Source organism: Scyliorhinus torazame, chromosome 11 (genome assembly GCF_047496885.1).
Source record: "Scyliorhinus torazame isolate Kashiwa2021f chromosome 11, sScyTor2.1, whole genome shotgun sequence".
NCBI classification, from domain to species: Eukaryota; Metazoa; Chordata; class Chondrichthyes; order Carcharhiniformes; family Scyliorhinidae; genus Scyliorhinus; species Scyliorhinus torazame.
Window position 1 is genome coordinate 27,912,719 of NC_092717.1, and position 19,933 is coordinate 27,932,651.

Sequence of the window (19,933 nt, forward strand, 5' to 3'; positions counted from 1 at the left end):
GCACTTTTTGGCTAAATGAGTAGTGCAGTCTGAAAGATGTATGTACAATTGAAAGAGGGATGCTCATTTTTGGCTCTGCATATTTTCAGTATTTGCATGAATGTGTTCTTTTAGTGTTTGCCGGAGGCATGATGCAGCTTTTCAGGAACATTTAAGAACACCCTTTATCATTGCTGTGTCGAAATTCTGGACCACGCTCCCCAACAATGTTGTGAGAGTACCGTCACCATATTATTGACTGCGGCTCCAGAAAAAGGCCCCCCACCACCACCTTGAGGCATCTTTGGATAGCTGGTAAATGCTGGAATTGCCAGTAATGGAGATATCTTGGGCATTTAAAAAAAATAAAATTGAAAGATCAATCATCGAATCCCTGTAGTGCAGAATGAAGCTTCAGCCCATCAAATCTGCACCAACCCTCTGAAAGAGCACCCTAACCAGGCTCCCACATTATCCCTGCAACCCCCGTAACCACACTTAACCTGCATATCCCTCGACCCTAAGAGGCAATTTAGGATGGGCAATCCACCTAACCAGATATTTGGACTGGGAGGAAAACAGAGCACCCAGAGGAAATCCACGCAGACACAGGGAGAAAGTGCAAACTTCACACAGATAGTGACCCAAGGTCGGAATGGAACCCGGGTCCCTGGCGCGGTGAGGCAGCAGTGCTAACCAGTGCCAGGTTAAATGGATGGTTGGAAAGCTGGGCTGCTTATAGACTTGTTTCTTGATTATCTTGAGTAGAGAATTCAGGACATGAATTCTTGGAATAGCTAAAGATAAAAGTTAATACCTGGACATCAAAGTTCTAGCTTTTCATCTTCACTTGATGTTTTTCTATTTCCAATTGAGCCACTAAGGCAGCAGTTCTTAGTTTAGAGATGAAAAACACAAAAGTATTTCAGAGCTGAAATACTCTACTCGTGCAACATCGTGGAGAGAGACCGTTTAACATTTTGGGTTGTCCACTTGAAACAGTAACTCTGTCTCCGCACAGATGTTTATTAACCTGCTGAGTATTTCACCAACAACTTGTATGTATATCAAACCCTTACTGTGATGAAATATCCCAAGGTCCTTCCAGGAGCATTATAAAATGAACAGCGAGCCTATTGGGTCAGATGACCAAAAGCTTTGTCACACTTTAGCACACTGGGCTAAATCGCTGGCTTTGAAAGCAGACCAAGGCAGGCCAGCAGCACGGTTCAATTCCCGTAACAGCCTCCCCGAACAGGCGCCGGAATGTGGCGACTAGGGGCTTTTCACAGTAACTTCATTGAAGCCTACTTGTGACATGCGATTTTCATTTCATTTCATACTGGAGTGTCTTGAAGGAGGAATGTGGGGTAGAGAAGGCGGAGAGGCGTAGGGAGGGAATTCTGGAGCTTGAGCTGAGACAACTGAAGACATAGTCACCACTGGTTGTAGTTGGGGAATGCACAAGAGACCAGAATTCGAGGACTGCAGATATGTCTGAGGATTGTCCAGCATTTTCTATTTTCATTTCCGATTTCAAGTGTCTGCCGCATTTTTGCATTTGTCTTCAGAAAACCCGTGATCTTATCAAAAGTCTTGAGCTTTCTACTAACTTTCCTTGGGAAGCTTAATTGATTTTTTTTCTTAATTAGCATTTAACATCTTGTTAAATGGAATTCCTTATTGTATGCAGCAGCTTAGTCTTTTTTTTTTTGTAAACAGGCACAAGTTGTTTTGCAAGGCAAGTCCAGAAGTGTTATTATTCGGGAACTACAGAGGACTAATTTGGATGTCAACCTTGCCGTAAACAACCTACTTAGCCGTGATGATGAAGATGGAGATGATGGTGATGATACAGCGAGTGAATCTTATTTACCTGGAGGTTTGTGAGCTTGATACTGGGCTTTCCGGTTGAGACTTTTTATTTTCTTTTGTTAGCAAGAAAATGGAGTATCCTGGAGAAGCACATTCATTTTTTTGTTTTGTAGGCCTCGGGTGCATCTGTCAAGAGCTCAATGTGTATAAAAATATCTGCAGTCTTTCTGATATGACTTCCCATTTTCTCAAAATTGCTTTCCTGAATCTACAAATCACATGGATGGGCATCTTGCATCTTGCATCTTTTAAAATAAATTTATAGAGCCCAATTATTTTTCTTTTTCCAATTAAGGGGAAATTTGGTGTGGCCAATTCACCTAGCCTGCACATGGGTTGTGGGGGTGAGACCCACGCAGACACCGGGAGAATGTGCAAACTCCACACGGACAGTGACCTGGGGCCGGGATCGAACCCAGGTCCTCAGCGCCGTGAGGCATCAGTGCTAACCGCTGCGCCACCGTGCTGCCCTGGGCCTCTTGCATTTTAATGTGAGAAATGCTGTTCATGATTATTTGTAGTTTTAGTCTGCTTAAATTCTTTACAGTATTGAGAATTTTTCCACCGAGAACGTTTGTATGATATATATCCCTGGTGCTCCATTCATGCTTTCAAGTGCTAGTTTTTTTTATATTGAGGGAATATATATTACCAATCTTAATTTTTTGAACAAATTTACTTGCCGTTTCTTTTGTACAATTGACATTGCTATGTTCCCTTCTCAGAGGATCTTATGTCATTACTGGATGCAGATATCCATTCTGCACACCCGAGTGTCATCATAGATGCTGATGCTATGTTTTCTGAAGATATCAGCTATTTTGGTTATCCTTCCTTCCGTCGCTCTTCTCTCTCCAGACTAGGCTCATCAAGAGGTATTTTGAAGCCAAGATAATTTTGCAAGCTTTTCTATATCTTTCTAGGTGTTTTCTCCTTGTCTTGTGCTTTCCAAAAATAATTTTACTTCTGGTGGTAAGTGTAATGAATCATTTAGAGTAATATTGCTTGTTTGATAGCTAAGTGGTTGCAGGCAAAGCAGAGAGCTGGGTATATCTCAAAAGCATGTACAAGATAAAAAACCTTGTCACTCTGTTTTTCAAAATTCTCCATGATGAATCGTTTGAACTGAGAAACTTGAGAGAATTATCTTTTCCCCCATAAAAATCTCCTCATCTTTGAGTATTCTACATGCATTTGCCAAAAGACACTGTTTTGTTATCAATATCTCTACATTTACACAAGAACCACAACTATGTTGAAGTGGTCTGCTTTCTTTACTAGATGCGCTTTAGAGTTATTTGGTATTTTAGAAGTTGACACTTCTGGTGAGCATATGATCAGTGACTGACAGGAAATTATCCTCTGACTCCACTTGATCATTCCAGCAAAAATGTGATACCTATATACATTCCACCCCACCCAAACCATATGATCTGGGATGGTTGAAAAACATAGGCCAATTTGGGCAGTAATGGTGCAAAAACTGAAAAACCTTTCATTGATGCCCCTCCACCAAGTAGTCTCGGAAATTTAGTCCTGATAATTCTATGTAGTGTCTATCTTTAGAATTTCTGGCCCTGCCAGAAACTGATCAAGCTCTCGCATGAAGGCAATTTAACAAAAAGTCTACTGTGTGTGCTGATATAGATCCAGATGTCCACTATTCTCTGGGGAAAGAATCACTTCATAACATCTAAACTTTTATGACTTAAGAATATGACGTGGGTGCTTCCTAATTAAATTGGAGCAGATTATGAGTTCAAACGGCATCATCTATTCATCATCGTCAAACATTTGATCAGATAACCCAAACCTCTGCTTCTCTAAAATGTAGAATCCCAGCTCATTTAGCCTATCTTGATAACGAAGAAGCTTTAATGCTGGGAATTAATTCAGCAGTCCTTCTCTACCCTTTTCAAAGTGTCAGTATCATTCCACGATACGAGATGATCAAGACTGGATTTTTTTTTTCAACGAAGGTCTGACCAAGATCTTGTGTAAGGACAAATACTTTGTCTTATATAGCAATTGTATATGAGGACAAAATTCTAATTTAGAAAGTTACACTCTTGATTGTTCTATTGTTCTAAATATTTTACTGTTCTTTCAAGTTAAAAATGTACAAGCTTCTTGCAGGTCTGTTGGAGCAATGTTATAGGGCATCAAATGCAGCCTGTGCGCACCTCAAGAGGCTATACATTAAACAAAATCTTTTGATCCTGACAACACTCAACATTTTAACTGAGTCAGAACAAATTCATTTGGAATACATCTGAAGTTGGGTAATTAGTTTAAGGAGATAGGAACATTATTTGGTCATATTGTATACTGAAGACATAACAATAGGGTTATGACCCCATAGAGACCAGTAACTTTTTTTAAAAGAAAAGGAATTTGAGCTCCCAGTCTATAAATGAAAGGACAATGCCACAAGATTTCATGTTTGGAGACTTTTACTAGATCAAACCGACTAAAAGCACTTTTACCAAATGCAATTTTTGTAGGTGACTTGTACTTTAATTACAGAACTTTCCCTTTTTACTTTTAGCACGAACAAAAAAAAATCACTTTACTGTCCCTTAAGTAGGAACCACTCCAAAAGGGTTTCTTGGCTCCTGAGGCTTTACTTCCACTATCTTTCTCAACTTGATATCATTTAACCCCAGATCAGTCTTCCATCGTGAGGGTTTTTCTTGGAGATTCTCCCCTTGGTACAAGCTCGACACATGTTCCAACCTCGTTCCAAATCCTCATGAATTTGGTCTGTTCAATCAGAGTGCGAGTTCCCCTTTGCATTCTTGCGCAGTAAACCATAGAGACTTTAGGCATCTAGCTGCTTTCTCTCCCAGATCTGTGAGAGTGTTTCAGGGGGTACCTTAGAAACCGTTCCCCTCTCAAATCTAATCTCCATGACAATGTGAAGCTCAAGGGCCATGTATTCTGGTGTAAGTGCTGACTAGCCATTCTTTAGACCTCTATTCTATCTTGGAAGTAAATCGACAATTTAAAGTATAACCGTTTGCAACCTGACATTCTCAACACCTTCCTGGGACTTGTTAGACTAGCAGTCAAACCTCTAAATGCAGATGCTTCTGTTGTCTCCAGGTGCGGACACCTTGCACCTTCTCCCCAGTAAAATAATCTGGCACTTTGGCCCTGTTCTTGGGCAGTCTTCATAGGTCACATTACTGCCTTCATTTTACCCTATATCAAAGATGCAGTCCCAAATAAGCCTGAGGTTCATAACAGTTTACATCTAAAATGTTCTTGCTGTTTTAAATGTGACATACTCATGGTAATGCCGAGGTGCAGAAAGAATAGACTTGATAAACTTTGAATAATTGTAGAAATGCAAAATTTAAAATATTGTTTGTTGCATGTTTATTCCACATTACAAATCAAACCATTAATGCAATGACATTGATACAGTGACAGATGGGCAGCCATGAATTACTGTACTTGTTTTTGCCTGCATTGTTTAGAGTCCCAGCATATATTTAGAGTCCCAGCACTGAAAGGTAATCAACAAACTATTGCTTCCCATTTGCCACTTTAGTCTAAAATGCACATGTGTCATCTTGTAAAACTTGTATGCTCAAGTGATCTGGTTCCCAAATTGAAGATGATGTTTCCTTGAAGAAGAAAATAATGGGACGTGCCACAGTAACTGATTCAAGCTAACTGCTGTTTTATTGACGTGCAAAACTACAAAGAATATGCATTTTCTGTGATATGTTCAAACTTCAAGAGGATGCAATACTTTGGACTGTAGAAATTTTCAAAATGTTAAAACTTTTAATTTTGCCATTCGTTTGTCTAGTCTTGCAGTCAAAGTTCAACTTAAATACTTGTGTCTGAAATAGAAAGGGTTGGTTGGTGGGTGAGGGGGAGGAGTTTGAGTGGAATTGAGGGTATTCCATCCAAGAAATGAGGGAGTTCTAAACGTCATCAACTTGTGTGCTCTTGAACACCTAGCAGTCATTCATTATCCTGGCAAACCAGTTGGCTGCCCATTCTATTGGTAGGCAATGGTAGGTAACTTGGATTGGCCTAAAATTAGGTTTTACTTTTGAAGACGAGAGAATAATCAGGGTCAACATACATTAGTAGGGACTTTCCTTTCAGTAGTAGTCTTCATTATATTTGATTTGGCTTGGTGCAGATTTGTTACGCACTTGTTTTGTGTAACACTGCTTTTAGTTGTACTGTGGAGGGTTTTCCTAGAGATTGGCTTATTTTTATTCCACTGGTGTGACCCCATTGCATACCAGTTCTCCTTCTTCCCTTAGAGAGAGACTCCGATCTGTTGCGTGAACGAGAGTCAGTTTTACGTTTACGTGAAAGGAGATGGCTTGATGGTTCCTCATTTGATAATGAACGAGGCTCCACAAGCCGAGAAGGTGAATCGAGCTTGGATAAGAAAAGCCTTCCGGTTCAAAGTCCTGTTTCCTTGGGAGAGGAACTGCAGTGGTGGCCTGATCGGGTGAGTTTTTGAGAAAAAGATGGTTGACTGAAGCTATTTGTTTTTGGAAGTGGTTCAGTAACCATTTTAAATTTGTGCACAGTTTTTAAAATAAAAACAATCTGACCAGAAGAGATTTATGGCTCGACCAAGTCCAGCATACTATCTTATGCTGCATTAGTTTGAAACATGGCTGGCAGCTTGAGTCATTCTTTCTGAGCTTAATATCACATGCTGGTTTGGGGGAAATTGCATGTGCAAGCAGAGAGCTGTACTCACTGGCATTCAACGGTCAATTAAATCACCTTGCTTGGCTTTTTTACATTTTTATTATTTAAAATTTGGTCATGTTACAGTTGACGCAAAGCTAAAATGGTACCAACTTGAAAATTTGTTGACATTTGATTTCAGCTGGTTTGCACCCGAAATTACATTGCAGAGTTTGAGTTACTGGAAGACCAAAGCTGAAAATGTGTAGTTTAGAATAGTTCCATGAGTGTTCAACTAGCCAGGACCACAAAATGTTGATGCTCACTTTCGAACCAAAATTTAGTATCACAAAATTTGATAGAACTTAACAAATTAGCTTTATTTTGTAATGGTTAATTTTTTAATTTTTTGCCCTCTTTTTAATTTGAGGTGGGAAATTAGTTAGACAATTTGCCTGTAGTGGAACAGTGATACAAGTGATTGAAAGGGTTGACTGTGCATGTGTTTTGCTATGTCTATCATTGCACTAGCACCGATTCGCACTCCGAAGAGCGGAAGAGGTAAATATTTTCGTTTGTGAGAGAAAAATGATTTAAATCTCACTATTCAAAGACAACTGATGAATATTAATGTGGGACTGAATTGGTTTGATTATGTGGCTAACATTGAGGGAAGGCAGATGCCAGTCAATGGAGGCTAATATTTAATATAACTCTAATGCCTCTGAAATTTGTAATGAGCTTCATTTTGACCTGAATGATACAAGGTTAGACAACAACTTTGCCCGGTGGAATAAATGTACCGCAATGATTAGAATGTTGCTGCTGGAAAAGTTTATTCTATAGAGCAGTTCAGCCAAGTCCAAGAGAAATGAATCATTTCAACCCCGTTTGTTTTTCTCTCTCTCTCTCTCTCTCTCTCTTTCTCCCCCCCCCCCCCCCCCCCCCAACCCCAGGATGGTACCAAATTTGTAGCAATTGGAGCCCTATACTCTGAGCTTATAGCTGTAAGCAGTAAAGGTGAATTGTACCAGTGGAAATGGAATGAATCTGAACCATATAGAAATACACAGGTATGGAAGTTTTAATTTTTGTTTCGCTGTCTCTGATTCTTGCCTAATGGCATATCGCTGTTTATGTGCAAACTGAATTTTTAACCTTCTTTATACTCTAAAGAATTCCTCTGTGCATCATCCTCGAACCACGCAGTTAAGTTTAACCAATGAGAAGATTGTCCTTCTGGCTGCCAATAGTATCAGAGCCACAGTTACCACGGAGAACAGCAAGGTAAATATAACTGAAAAGATACATGCAGAATTTGATAAAGTTGGTTTCAGACTGTCACCAGATCTCAGTTTTGTTCCTTGGATATGGGTTGGCCTTGTATACAAATCTGATTTTAAAATAATTAATCTAGACTCTTCTGTGGTTTGGTAAGTGTATGTTGCAGCTGTGCTTCTGAAATAGCTTGCTAAAGATGGATGAAAATAATCACTGCATAAATTTCCTGATTTATTTTCAGTTGTTGTATTATCTAGAACTTAGGGTATTTATTCTTGGTTGTTCTCAAGTACTTTCTGTAAATGCAAGTGTTTAGCTTGGACTCTTACCTTTTTATTCCCTCCACACACCTCCACTGTAGCTACTGTCCTTTGCTTTGTCAGCAAGGTATGCATATAATATTGGATTGAGATGCTGCAGTGTTCTTTTTATAAAAAAAAAACAAAAAACAAATTAGAGTACCCAATTATTTCTTTCCAATTAAGGGGCAATTTAGCGTGGCCAATCCACCTAACCTGCACATCTTTGCGTTGTGGGGGTGAAATCATGCAGACATGGTGAGAATGTGCAAACTCCACACGGACAGTGACCCAGGGCCGGGATTTGAACCCAGGTCCTCAGTGCCGCAGTCCCAGTGCTAACCACTGTGCTGCATGCTGCTAAGTGTTCTCTATTTCCACACTTTGTTTTAGAAAAAGATTTAATATGCTAACTCAGGAAAGGTCTTGTGAAGCCGGATTCATTGTACTAGCTGGGTATGAAGTAACAGCCTGTGGGATATGATGTGCACTCAATATGTAATAGTTCCAGTTCTGTGTAACTGATTTGGATTGTGTAAAAGTACTTAAATCACTGATAAATATGAAATGATTTAAGTTGGCACAATGATTTAGTGGAGCAGTTTTCAGAGAGGTTCCATGTGCATTTTCTTTTGACAAATTTTATTCCTACCTGTAGATGGGAATTCTTGCTTGGGCTGGTTTATGGGTCACCGTAATTAAGTGGATAACTGTTCATCTGTTATTTGTTGTGTTGAGAGGGCAGCACAGCTAAATCTCATCCTAATGTCTGTCCAAGAATGCACACTTGCTGGCCAGGGCAACTGGGTAGTAATCAAGTAGAAATCACGCCATTACCTTAGACTGCAGTTAGTCAGTGAGCACAGACCTGTACTGACTTCTGGCACATTCTGATCTTTATAGTTCAGTGTTACACTGGAAGGTGCCTTTAGTTACTGGTACTTGGAGCTATGCACGTAACCAATAGTCACCTACTTCCTCCAATGATATGGAAAACCTTATTTGAGGTTTTTAAAAAAGGAATCTGAACTGTTTTGTCGCAACATCTGTTTTATTAATGCAACAATATCCTCTTGTATATCTGGGAACCAACCAAGTCCTGTGTTGGTGTATGAGAAAATGCACTTTTCAACTGTAATGGGAGGTTGTAAATTTCTTTATCAACATGATTGTAATGTATGCTTGTACTTTTTGTCTTAGGTTGCCACATGGGTAGATGAGACGTTATGTTCTGTAGCTTCTAAACTGGAGCACAGTGCCCAGATTTTTCCAGAGTTGCAAGGAGAAAAAATTATATCTTTGCATTGTTGTGCCCTATATACATGTGTCCAGCTGGAAAATAGCCTCTATTGGTGGTGAGTATTGAATGCATTTTTAAAATATCAATATGTTGGCAACGTATGTATGTTGGATTTAATTGATTAACCAATCAAATAATATTGTGCAGCTTGCTGCTTTTCCTTGTCGCTATTTTAACATGAGGTTCTGTTCAAATAGATTGCTATGTTTTTAAAAAAAAAACTTCAATGTTTTAAATGGGAAAATACTCCTGGAAAGGTTAATATTTTCTTGCAAGATATCCTAAGCTTGACTAAGGAAGTTAATCTTCAGGCAAGCAATGTGCACAGATGGATGCTTCACAATCAGCCATTCTGGAAACCACTTTTCAGGTGTTGGCATAATGCAAGAATTGTCTTGGTCAATGTTCTCTTCCCATTCCATTTTGGAGCTCCATTCTTTCTTCTAACTTCACCCAAGTCATTAATATATACTGTAACTGGTTTGAGGCCCCAGCACTGATCCCGGTAGCACTCAACTGTTAGTTAACCAATCTTAAAATTACTGATTTATCATGAATCCCTATTTGTTAATTAGCCAATCCTTTAACCATGTAAACATATCATCCCCAATACCTTGCGCTCTTGTGCAGTAACCTTTATGTAGCATCTTATGCCTTTTGGCAATCCAAATACATTACATCTGCTGGTTACCCTTTATCCACCCTGCTTGTTAACAACCTCCAGGAGCTCTCATAAATTTAGCAAACATGATTTTCATTTCACAAAACCATGTTGATATCTCTTTTTGATACCAGCCTTAACTTCCTAAGTTAGCGAAGTTGCATCCTTCTTGTATCTTTTTCTCCATGGAATATACCTTTATTGAGAGTTATGAAATATTTCTTTAAATGCCTGATATGGTTATTCTGCCACCTCTTTTAATCTGTTTTCCCATTCCACACCAGCTCTGTCTTTGTACGTTTTGTAATTGCCTTTTTATTTAAATTTAAGACACTTATACCCACATCACCCTCCAAACGAGATGTGTAATTCAATCTCACGAGAGGATCCTTTACTATGAGGAACCCGCTTTGCTACCCTCACTATTGCCTTATCCTTTCTCCAAGTTTCCAAATCTCCACCTGTGAGCCCTCCATCCTGATACTTGTTCTAAATTTGTATTTTGAGTTTGAACCAAGTGATGAAATATAACTTAATAACGTTCTTGCTTACCTTCCTTAACTGCCACCTGTACAGTCATCTCTTGGACGATATCTTCTTAGGTAGTGAATAATTATGCAGCTTGGTTGAAATATTGAGTGGATTAAGCTGAGATGTGGAGCAATTGTTTAAATGATAATAAATAATACTTTGGACAAGATAGCACTAATTGCCCATCTGGTTAACCGTGCAAACCACCTAACAAAGTCCACACTGGTTCTGAAGCGAATGGTTCTGTTTAACATTTGTCATTCTGTTACTGAAGAGCAATAACTGCCAAAATTAATTTTCCCTTCTCTCTTTAAATTGTGTCCAAATTGGTGGAGCAGAGAAATATTTTGAGTTCTGATTTTTCCATTTGCTTAATCCTCCCGCCCTCTTGATCCTAATTGAGGCCAGCTTTCCTCATGATTCAACCTTCAATATTCAAGAATTGGCCTCCTTACACTGTCTTTTAACTTGATATGAAATCGCATTCCATTCATATCCTGTATTTTATTATGTCCGGAGATTTCAATATGCTTCACAGCCAACGAGGTACTTTTGTTGTGTGGTCGCTGTTACAAAGTAGGAAAACGCGGCAACCAGTCTTACAGCGAGCGACTACAGATTGCTGCAGGAAAGAGGAATCTGGGTGTCCTCATGCCTGAATCACAAAAGTTAGCTTACAGGCATGCCATGTAATTAGGAAGTCAAATGGCATGTGGTCTTGTAGGGGGGGGGGGGGGGGCGGGGGGGGGGAGATAAAAGTAGGGAAGTCTTGGTGCAGCCATGCATGGTATTGGTGAAACCACACCCATAGTACTATGTACAGTTTTGGTCTCATTTAAGGAAGGATATACTTGCATTGGAGATGGTTGGAAGAAAGTTGACGGGGCTAATTCTTGATTTGAAAGGGTTGTCTTTGACCTAGTTAGGTAAATACCCATTGGGATTTAGAAGAATGAGAGGGGATCTTATTGAAGCATGTAGGTTTCTGAGGGGGCTTGATAGGTGCTGAGAAAATATTTATCCTCATGAGGGAATCTAGAACTAGAGGTGTGTAGTTTCATAAAGAGATTTGTCATTTAAGACTGAGATGAGGAGAAATTTCTCTTGGGCTGTTAATATTAGGAATTCTCTATCCCAGCGAGCATTGGAGGCTGAACATAGGTTAGAGACAGATTTTTATCTGCACAGGGTAGTCAGGGGATATGTGAATCAAACAGAAAATTGTAGTTCAGACCATGATTGGAACAGCCATGATCTTATTGAATAAGACATCAAGGCAGCATTTGCCTGATAGCATCAAGGAGCCCTCGCTAAACTGGGGTCAATGGGAATCGGGCAAACCCACCACTGGTTGGTCATACCTGTCACAAAGGAAAATGGTTGTGGAGGTTGGAAGTCAATCATCTCTGCTCCAAGACATCACTGCAGAAGTTCCTCAGTGTCCTAGGGCCAACCATCTACATCTTGCTTCATCACTGACCTCCCTTCCATCATAAGGTCCGAAGTGGGGATGTTTGCGGGAATGTTCAGCACCATCGCGACTCCTCAGCTAATGAAGCAGTCCATTTGCCAGCAATGCAGCAAGACCTGGACAAAATCCAGGCTTGGGCTGACGTGTGGCAACTTACATTTGTGTCACAAGTGCCAGGCAATGACCACCTCCTACAAGAGAGGATCTAACCATCGCGCCTTGACATTCAATGGCGTTACCATCATTGAATCCCCCACAATCAACATCCTGGGGAGTTACCATTGATCAGAAACTGAACTGGACTAGCCATATTAGTTCTGTGGCTTCCAGGGCAGGTCAAAGGCTAGGAATCCTACAGCGAGAAACCCACCTCCTGACACCCCCACACCACCACCATCTATATGGATGAGTGCAGCTCCAACAACACTCTAAGCTCAACACCATCTAGGACAAAGCAGCCCGGTTGATTGCTCCCCCTTCCACAAATATTCAAACCCTCCACCACCCACTAACAGTCGCGTGTACCATCTCGCCAAGGTTCCTTCGACAGCACCTTCCAAACCCATGACCACTACCATCTGGGAGGGCGAACAGCAGATACCTGGGAACCCCACCACCTGGACATTCCCCCATCAAGTCACTCACCACCCTGACTTAGAGCTATGTCGCCATTACTTCACTGTTGCTGGGCCAAAATCCTGGAACTCCCTCTCTACCAAACCTCTGGGACAGCAGCGGTTCAAGAAGGCAGCTCACCACCACCTTCTCAAGGGCAGCTGGGATGGGCAATAAATGCTGGCCTAACCAGCGGCACCCACATCCTGTAAATGGATTAAAAATAACTGAGGAGGCTTGAAGATCTCTTGATGCTTTTTAATTTGTATTGATGCTAAGCTAACTGGTCTATAATTCTAGTTTATCTTTTAATTTTATAGATTGGAACCACTCTATTCTCTCTCAACTTGTCGATTTAATGATTCACTTACAGTATGAATCAGGATCTGACTGAGAAAATTTGCCCCTCGTCACTGTCTGACAGCCTAGATGCCTTTTGATCTTTCATATCTGTTTTCTTGCCCTCTCAGTTCTAGCCTTTTATGGCGAAGATAGTCATTGACAAAATTGAAGTCATTCCGGGTACTGCCATTCCATGTTTGTTTAAAGTGTGTACTTCAGCTAGTTTTTAAAACCTTTCTACAGTGTAATAATAAACTACTTTGCATCTCAATTTGCTAAATCGGGTGACTTTTTCATCTCTCTTTAGGGGAGTAGTGCCTTTCAGCCAACGGAAAAAGATGCTCGAGAAGGCAAGAGCCAAAAACAAAAAACCAAAGTCCAATGCAGGCATTTCATCAATGCCCAATATCACTGTTGGAACGCAGGTCAGGGGAACCATTTTGTGTTTTTAAAACAAATTCTGAAACCTTAACTCCAATAGTAATCTAGAATGATGTAAAGCGAATCTCCAATGTCCTTTTGACATTTTGTTTTGTAAAGGTATTGAATACGGTAGTCTTATTGGAGAAGAGGGAAGGGATATTTTAAATCCAATAAACTTGCATTGTATGTTTATGCAGGTGATTCCACTGTATGCATTCAAATCAACAGATTAATTTAAATTTTATACGTACAGAAGCTGAATAAGTTAAATTGGGTCAATTAGTTGTGTCTAAACTGAGTTTCAAGTCAAGAAATATAATTTTATTCCATTAGGTGTGTTTGAGAAATAATCCACTTTACCATGCTGGAGCAGTAGCTTTTTCCATTAGTGCTGGCATTCCAAAAGTTGGTGTATTGATGGAGTCAGTTTGGAATATGAACGACAGCTGTCGATTCCAGCTGCGATCACCAGAAAGTTTGAAAAATTTAGAAAAATTGTCCAAAAGCACCGAAAATAAGTAAGTTTATGATGTAATGCTATAAATGTTTGTAGTTGAAATATCTTAGGATGGGTATATGTAATTAATACATCTCCTATGTGTGCTGTGTCTGTGGATTGAGCAACAGTGTGTTTGGTGTGTTAATTGGGTGAAAACCATTAGCTTGGTTAATTCTACATACCAATTTTGAAGTTCAAAGTATCATTCAGAGCCATTGCACTCATTAATCTAAAACATGGCCAAATGTGTCTTGCTAAAATAACTTTTAAACCCTACACTAATTTTATACATCTTTTTTTAGAAGCAAAATGTAGTAGAAGAAAAGTTAGAGAATCCATTTTAATTATAGCAAATTTAATTAGTCGTTTAATTGCATATTAATCTACTAGTCACAATTCATTTGGTGACGTGCTGGCTTTGAAAGGAGTTGAAAGGTTCACAAGTCAATCCACACAGCAGGGGTTGAATGCATAATCAAGGCAGCACTTCAGTGTGGTACTGTGTAGTACCGAGGAAATGCTTCTTCACCAGAGGTGCCATTTGTCAGATGAAAGATTTCAACTGAAATGCTACCCGAGAACTTTTAACTTGAAAGGCACAATTTAGATTGAAGTATTTACCCTGCAGGATAGTTTCAGTAAATGCTCCCTCTGGATTATTTTTTTGCACTGCATCAGGGACTACGTCTTTTCTCCCTTGCTTGCTCGCACCCTCCTTCCTGCCACTCACGACGTAAAAGATTAATTGTTATCCTGTTCTGTCCCATGCTTGCTCAACAGGCAAAATTGAGTCCTTTTTAGCTGCACTTAGTGTCAGTTATTAAAAGTAATTGGCCCAAGGCTCTCCTTTGAGCACTTTGGGCCAAATTTTGCTCTCTGACAAATGAACAGAACCAGTCATTTGATGTACTTGTCCATTAACTTTCTGCGGGGTTTTGCACTAAGGCTTAGTGTAAAGTAGAAACGCAGAAAGTAACGCCCCCTCTACAGCACAGCTGCAACTTGTGTGAACAGCAAAACTAACTAGTTCCTTAACCGATCAGATTAAAGAATAATTTGTCATGCAGAGTTTTAAGGTAGAGTGGGTGTCTGTTAGAAAATCTAGTTTAATTTGGAATCAGGTACAGAAAGTGAAAAAAGAGAGGAAACCGATTGAATTGAGAAAATATGCAAGGCAAAGAAAATGCTTAATTTTATTTTTAAAAACTCTTCAGTAAGTAAAATCTGAAGGAACTAGATTTTGTGCTGTAAAAGTTGATTTTCAAGACCAGAGAGGTTATTTAGACATAATTAAGACTTACCATTCTGTTAAACATGTAATTGCACTGGAATGAACAACCCCTAACATTTTTCTGGCGACTTTTAGTGCATACATACAACAATCTCAAACTCTTGCCTCCTAACCTGCTTGAGTAGTGAGTCAGGCGGTGAGGCTTTTTGGGGAAGCTTTGGAGCGTCACACCGTGGGCACTTTCTCATTTAACCACATGTATGATTGCTGGAAGTTGCTGTCTGATTTCCAGGTAACTAAAGGTGAATGTGGGTGACCTCATTTCTACTGCAAATTTCAGCGCATTATTTCTCAGTTTGAAGACAAACTTTATTGAAGTAGAATGTCTGATTTTAAAGGTTTGAAATTGTACATAAATATCTTAATTTCACTTTTGACTTGACTGTTAAATCGACATGTTGAACCACATTCTAGATGTTACCTGATCGAACTTGTAATGTTGAGAACATGGCTTTGTAATATTGAGAATATAGCTTTGTATGAAGAAAAGAAGTAACTGTTTTGGAATAAGAACATCAGTGAATTCTGGATTAGTACAGTGGGTTTTTAATAAAAGGTTGAATCAGTTTATTTAGAATGATTCATCTTTTGATTTCCACTTGCCCATCTGAATGAAGTGTTCTGAATTAGTTTCACTTGATATAACTTCATGGTGGAAGAGCTTACATCTTTGTTTTGAAATATGGACATAATGTTATTTTTCTGGTGCAGGACTGAGAGCAAGCAAGAATCTGTGAAGACCGAGATGGGACCACCACCATCTCCAGCATCTACTTGCAGTGATGCATCCTCTATTGCTAGTAGTGCATCACTACCCTATAGTGAGTATTCCAAAAGAGAGATTCTTCAGTTTCCCAGTTTTCAAGTGATCAGTTATGATCTGGAATGTAATACCTGAAAAGGTTGGAAGCAGATTCAGCGGTAATTTTTGAAAGGGAGTCAGGTAAATACTTGCAGGGAGTAAAATTGTAAGACTATGATTAAAACTATGGAAATAATTGGATAGCTCTTTCTCCGGCTAGCAGAGGCACGGTGGGCCAGATGGCCTCCTGTGCAGAGATTCGATAATAAACAGAAGCAGCAGATAGTGTTTCATTAATACTAATGAGTTATGTATGTCAGTTTGATTGGTTAACTATCTTTTAATACAGAGCGCAGGCGTTCCACTCCAGCACCTAAAGAGGAAGAGAAAGTAAATGAAGAGCAGTGGCCACTTAGAGAAGTGGTATTTGTTGAAGATGTAAAAAATGTACCAGTGGGGAAGGTATGCAATTCACAGATATATTTGGTACTGTAAAAATACTGACTAATAAACTTGACGTGAGGAGCGTGACTTCAAATAAATAATTGTTTATATGGAAAAAAGCTCGACTCTCACTAACGAGACTTGTGTGCGAAAGTGGTGTATATAAACTACAGAAATGATTTCACGTTTCTGCATTAGACACTTTGCCATCTAATTTGTTTATAGCGGAAGCCAATTAACATCAGTTCCTCCTATCCTTTGGCTGTACACTGAGAACATTGCTGTTAAAATGTCAACCTATTTACAGTGTGCCGCTTTTAATTCTTGAAGTAATAGTGGAACACAGCTCTGGAAATACATTTCTAGGCATAAACAGCCAGATTCAATGTTTAATCCACATTTTCTTTCATAGTAGTAGTTTAAAATTTGGTTGCAGGAAACCATTTTGGCAAGTAGTTTCAAGCCAAGCGAGAAGTGTGAAACTTTTGAGCATATTTGAGCCTCAAATTAGTGGCAAGTGCAGTATGTTTTGGTTGAGCTGGCATACTACTGTAACTGGGAGATATTGTAACTTTATTCATTTAAAGATTCTTGTCATTTTAATAATATTAATATCTCCCTGGTTTATTGAAATCCAGTATTTCATTGAGGATTCCTATGGTATAAATATTTTTCATGAATTGGTGAGTAATTTTTCAAGCGATTCTATGGGCTGGAACTTGCTCTAGTGGGATACTGCATCAATTGGACGGAAGATTGCCCATCTGAATGAAATGTTCTGAATTACTTGATATAACTTTGTGGTGGAAGAGCTTACCCAAAAATCTGCTAGAAACTCAAGCTGATAACCGTGCAGGAAGGGCAATAGGGATCCTTCATGAAAGGTGGGACAGGCTGTGCACTCCTTAACCAATGGAGTTGAAGGATTTCAAAAGAGAGAGCAGTGATGGAGGAGGTGAATTAGAGCCAAATCCAGTACAGAAAGAGTAGGAAGGAAAATTTGGATTGTGAGAGAGTGACAAGGATGAAGTAACAAATTAAAATTGGACTAACTACAGTAATATAAATTGTTCCCATTCTGGGCCAGCAAGATCGATTGGCATCGTATTAAGAATCTGCATATTATTAAAGGCTGTGTATGCGCATAATCACCAGCAGGTTTAATCCAAAAAGTCTAAAAATAACTGTGCGGCCAGAGATGAGATGCAGTTTGTGTGGAGGAAACAGCAGAGAAGCATAAATCAGCCAGTATGTTTGAAATTTGTAGCTTGGACATATCTTTGAACTGGCTGGCCGATTTGTATGTGAATAATGGCATACAGCCTTAACAAGCCATTATTTTTTCAGCAAAATCTGGCCCTTCATTATGCTGACCATAATTCCACAGTGCTTGTCAACAAAATGCACTTTAATTTCTCCAAAAGGTATTGAAAGTGGATGGTGCCTATGTTGCTGTGAAATTTCCTGGGACTTCTAGCAGTGTCAGTAATCAGAGCTGTACTAGTACAGACGCTGATCCAACTTCCCTTCTGCAAGACTGTAGGCTACTTCGAATTGATGAACTTCAAGTAAGTCATTTCTATTCTCAAACCAATTATTAAATGTTATTAAATGTAACTCATATGTGGAAAAACTGGAGACGTGGGAATTGTTGTAGATATGTAGCTCAAGAGTTCAAGGTGGCCCCTTATGACATTGGCTAGACAATTTCATTTTTTGAAAGTAAATAGAGTACCCAATAATTTTTTTCCCAATTAAGGGACAATATAGTATGGCCAATCCACCAAGCCTGCACATCTTTGAGTTGTGGGGGTGAAACCCACACAGACACAGGGAGAATGTGCAAACTCCACATAGACCGTGATCTGGGACCAGGATCGAGCCAGGGTCCTCAGCGCCATAGGCAGCAATGCTTGCCACCGTGCCACCCTGGCTAGACCATTTCAAATACTTAGAACAACAGCTTCAGTTTTTTAAAAGTTGGTTTTAATGTTTTCCATTTTGATTTTGCTAATCTCAGTAATTATTAGCAGTTGAGCCAACCAAAATAAGTCATACATCAAAAGACTTTGGTAGCTTGCTGAAATGCTTGTTCTTCATACGAGCCGAGATGATATTACCCGTGACACAAATTCCTGCAGAGCCAAGCACATTTACTTTCCTTTTGGGATCAGATGTGGGCCTTCTGCTCATTACTCTTATCTTCAACTTCTCCACTCACTCCCCAATCCTATTATCAAAAAAATCTTGTTCTAATATATTTGTAGCACTCCACATTTGTCATTACTTGATGAAAGCAACGTACCTTCCTCATCTGTGTGGCTCAGCACCAAATAATTTGTATGGAAATCTGCTGCCAAAATCAGCCATATGCATTCCTTGTGTGGAGCGTTAACTTTGCAGACTCCAAAAATAGAATACAAAAATTGAATAAACACAAGAATGAAAAAGAATTAATAAAAACCTTCAGGTTGCTCTTTTTAAAGTCAATCTTACCATTTTGATCTTTCTCGTCTCAAATCCATATTTTTCAATTCTAATTTGAGTACCTTCCAAATTGAATGATTCAATAAGGTTAGCATTTACTGTTTTAGGCGTTCGTTCTATTCCATAAGTTAACAATTCTTTAAGTTCTTTTAAGCAGCGATAGGTTTAACTTGGAAGAAGCTCTGTGCAGAGCACAATCTTGTCACTTTTATCTTGCAAACACACTTTCCTCCCCAGTGGAAAAAATAGTTTCTGAAATACTAAATTGTAAATGAATGCAAACACCGCTTCCAAATTTTAAATTTTCAGTGAAAGCATATAAAATAAATGATTAGTGTATTTTTGGATTGAAAGTTAATTTGGCATATTTTGCACATAGATCTGAACACTCTCAAATTAACCAGAGCAGAAAGGGTCTTTCACTGTAATGTGGATTCATTAGGCTTTTTTACTAACTATAATAGGATGGAAAAGGGGTGGATACTTGTAATGTGGGTTCTCTACCCCTTGTAGCACACATTTTGGTTGTTATTTGGAGTTTTCTTGCTAACAAACTGGGTCAGCACAGGTGCCATGTCTGCTTGTATTTAATAGGCAATCCAGGGTTGAGTGCTGACCTATGTATGACTAGTAATTTGAAAAGACATTCAACAGTTTTAAAGTCATCGCTGCACCAGTTTTATTTTTTTCTGCTAGCAAATAGGAAATCTTGAGCCTTTGTGACAATTAGAGTATTTTTTGTTTTACTCCCAGCACTATTATTGGTACCAATGGGTTCTCCAGTGGGAATCCTCCCTATCTAACGTGTTTGGAAAACGAGGACCAACGGAAGGATGCCAACCAGGTCAGACTGCACGTGAGGTATTCTGTGCCCACCCAGCAGTACCCTCACACCCGAATCTGCAGACAGAGGTGACTAGACCTTGCTTTGGCAGATAATTAGTGCATGTGGTGGCTCCTAT

The 19,933-nt window shown here is 39.4% G+C and overlaps 1 protein-coding gene across 8 annotated transcripts in view; it reads left to right on the plus strand.

The window, feature by feature from the left end:
• ubr5 (ubiquitin protein ligase E3 component n-recognin 5) overlaps positions 1–19,933 on the plus strand; it is a 184,708-nt gene that overhangs the window by 68,043 nt on the left and 96,732 nt on the right. For 4 of the 8 annotated variants that reach the window (XM_072467077.1, XM_072467078.1, XM_072467081.1 and 1 more), the window contains 12 exons: positions 1,702–1,861; positions 2,580–2,729; positions 6,126–6,337; positions 7,482–7,598; positions 7,702–7,812; positions 9,306–9,460; positions 13,333–13,450; positions 13,782–13,966; positions 15,950–16,059; positions 16,390–16,502; positions 17,909–18,052; positions 19,725–19,883. In XM_072467077.1, coding sequence (XP_072323178.1) covers positions 1,702–1,861; positions 2,580–2,729; positions 6,126–6,337; positions 7,482–7,598; positions 7,702–7,812; positions 9,306–9,460; positions 13,333–13,450; positions 13,782–13,966; positions 15,950–16,059; positions 16,390–16,502; positions 17,909–18,052; positions 19,725–19,883 — 1,734 coding nt within the window. The remainder of the gene's footprint in view (positions 1–1,701; positions 1,862–2,579; positions 2,730–6,125; positions 6,338–7,481; positions 7,599–7,701; positions 7,813–9,305; positions 9,461–13,332; positions 13,451–13,781; positions 13,967–15,949; positions 16,060–16,389; positions 16,503–17,908; positions 18,053–19,724; positions 19,884–19,933) is intronic. The other 4 variants (XM_072467082.1, XM_072467083.1, XM_072467079.1 and 1 more) reach the window with 3 other exon arrangements.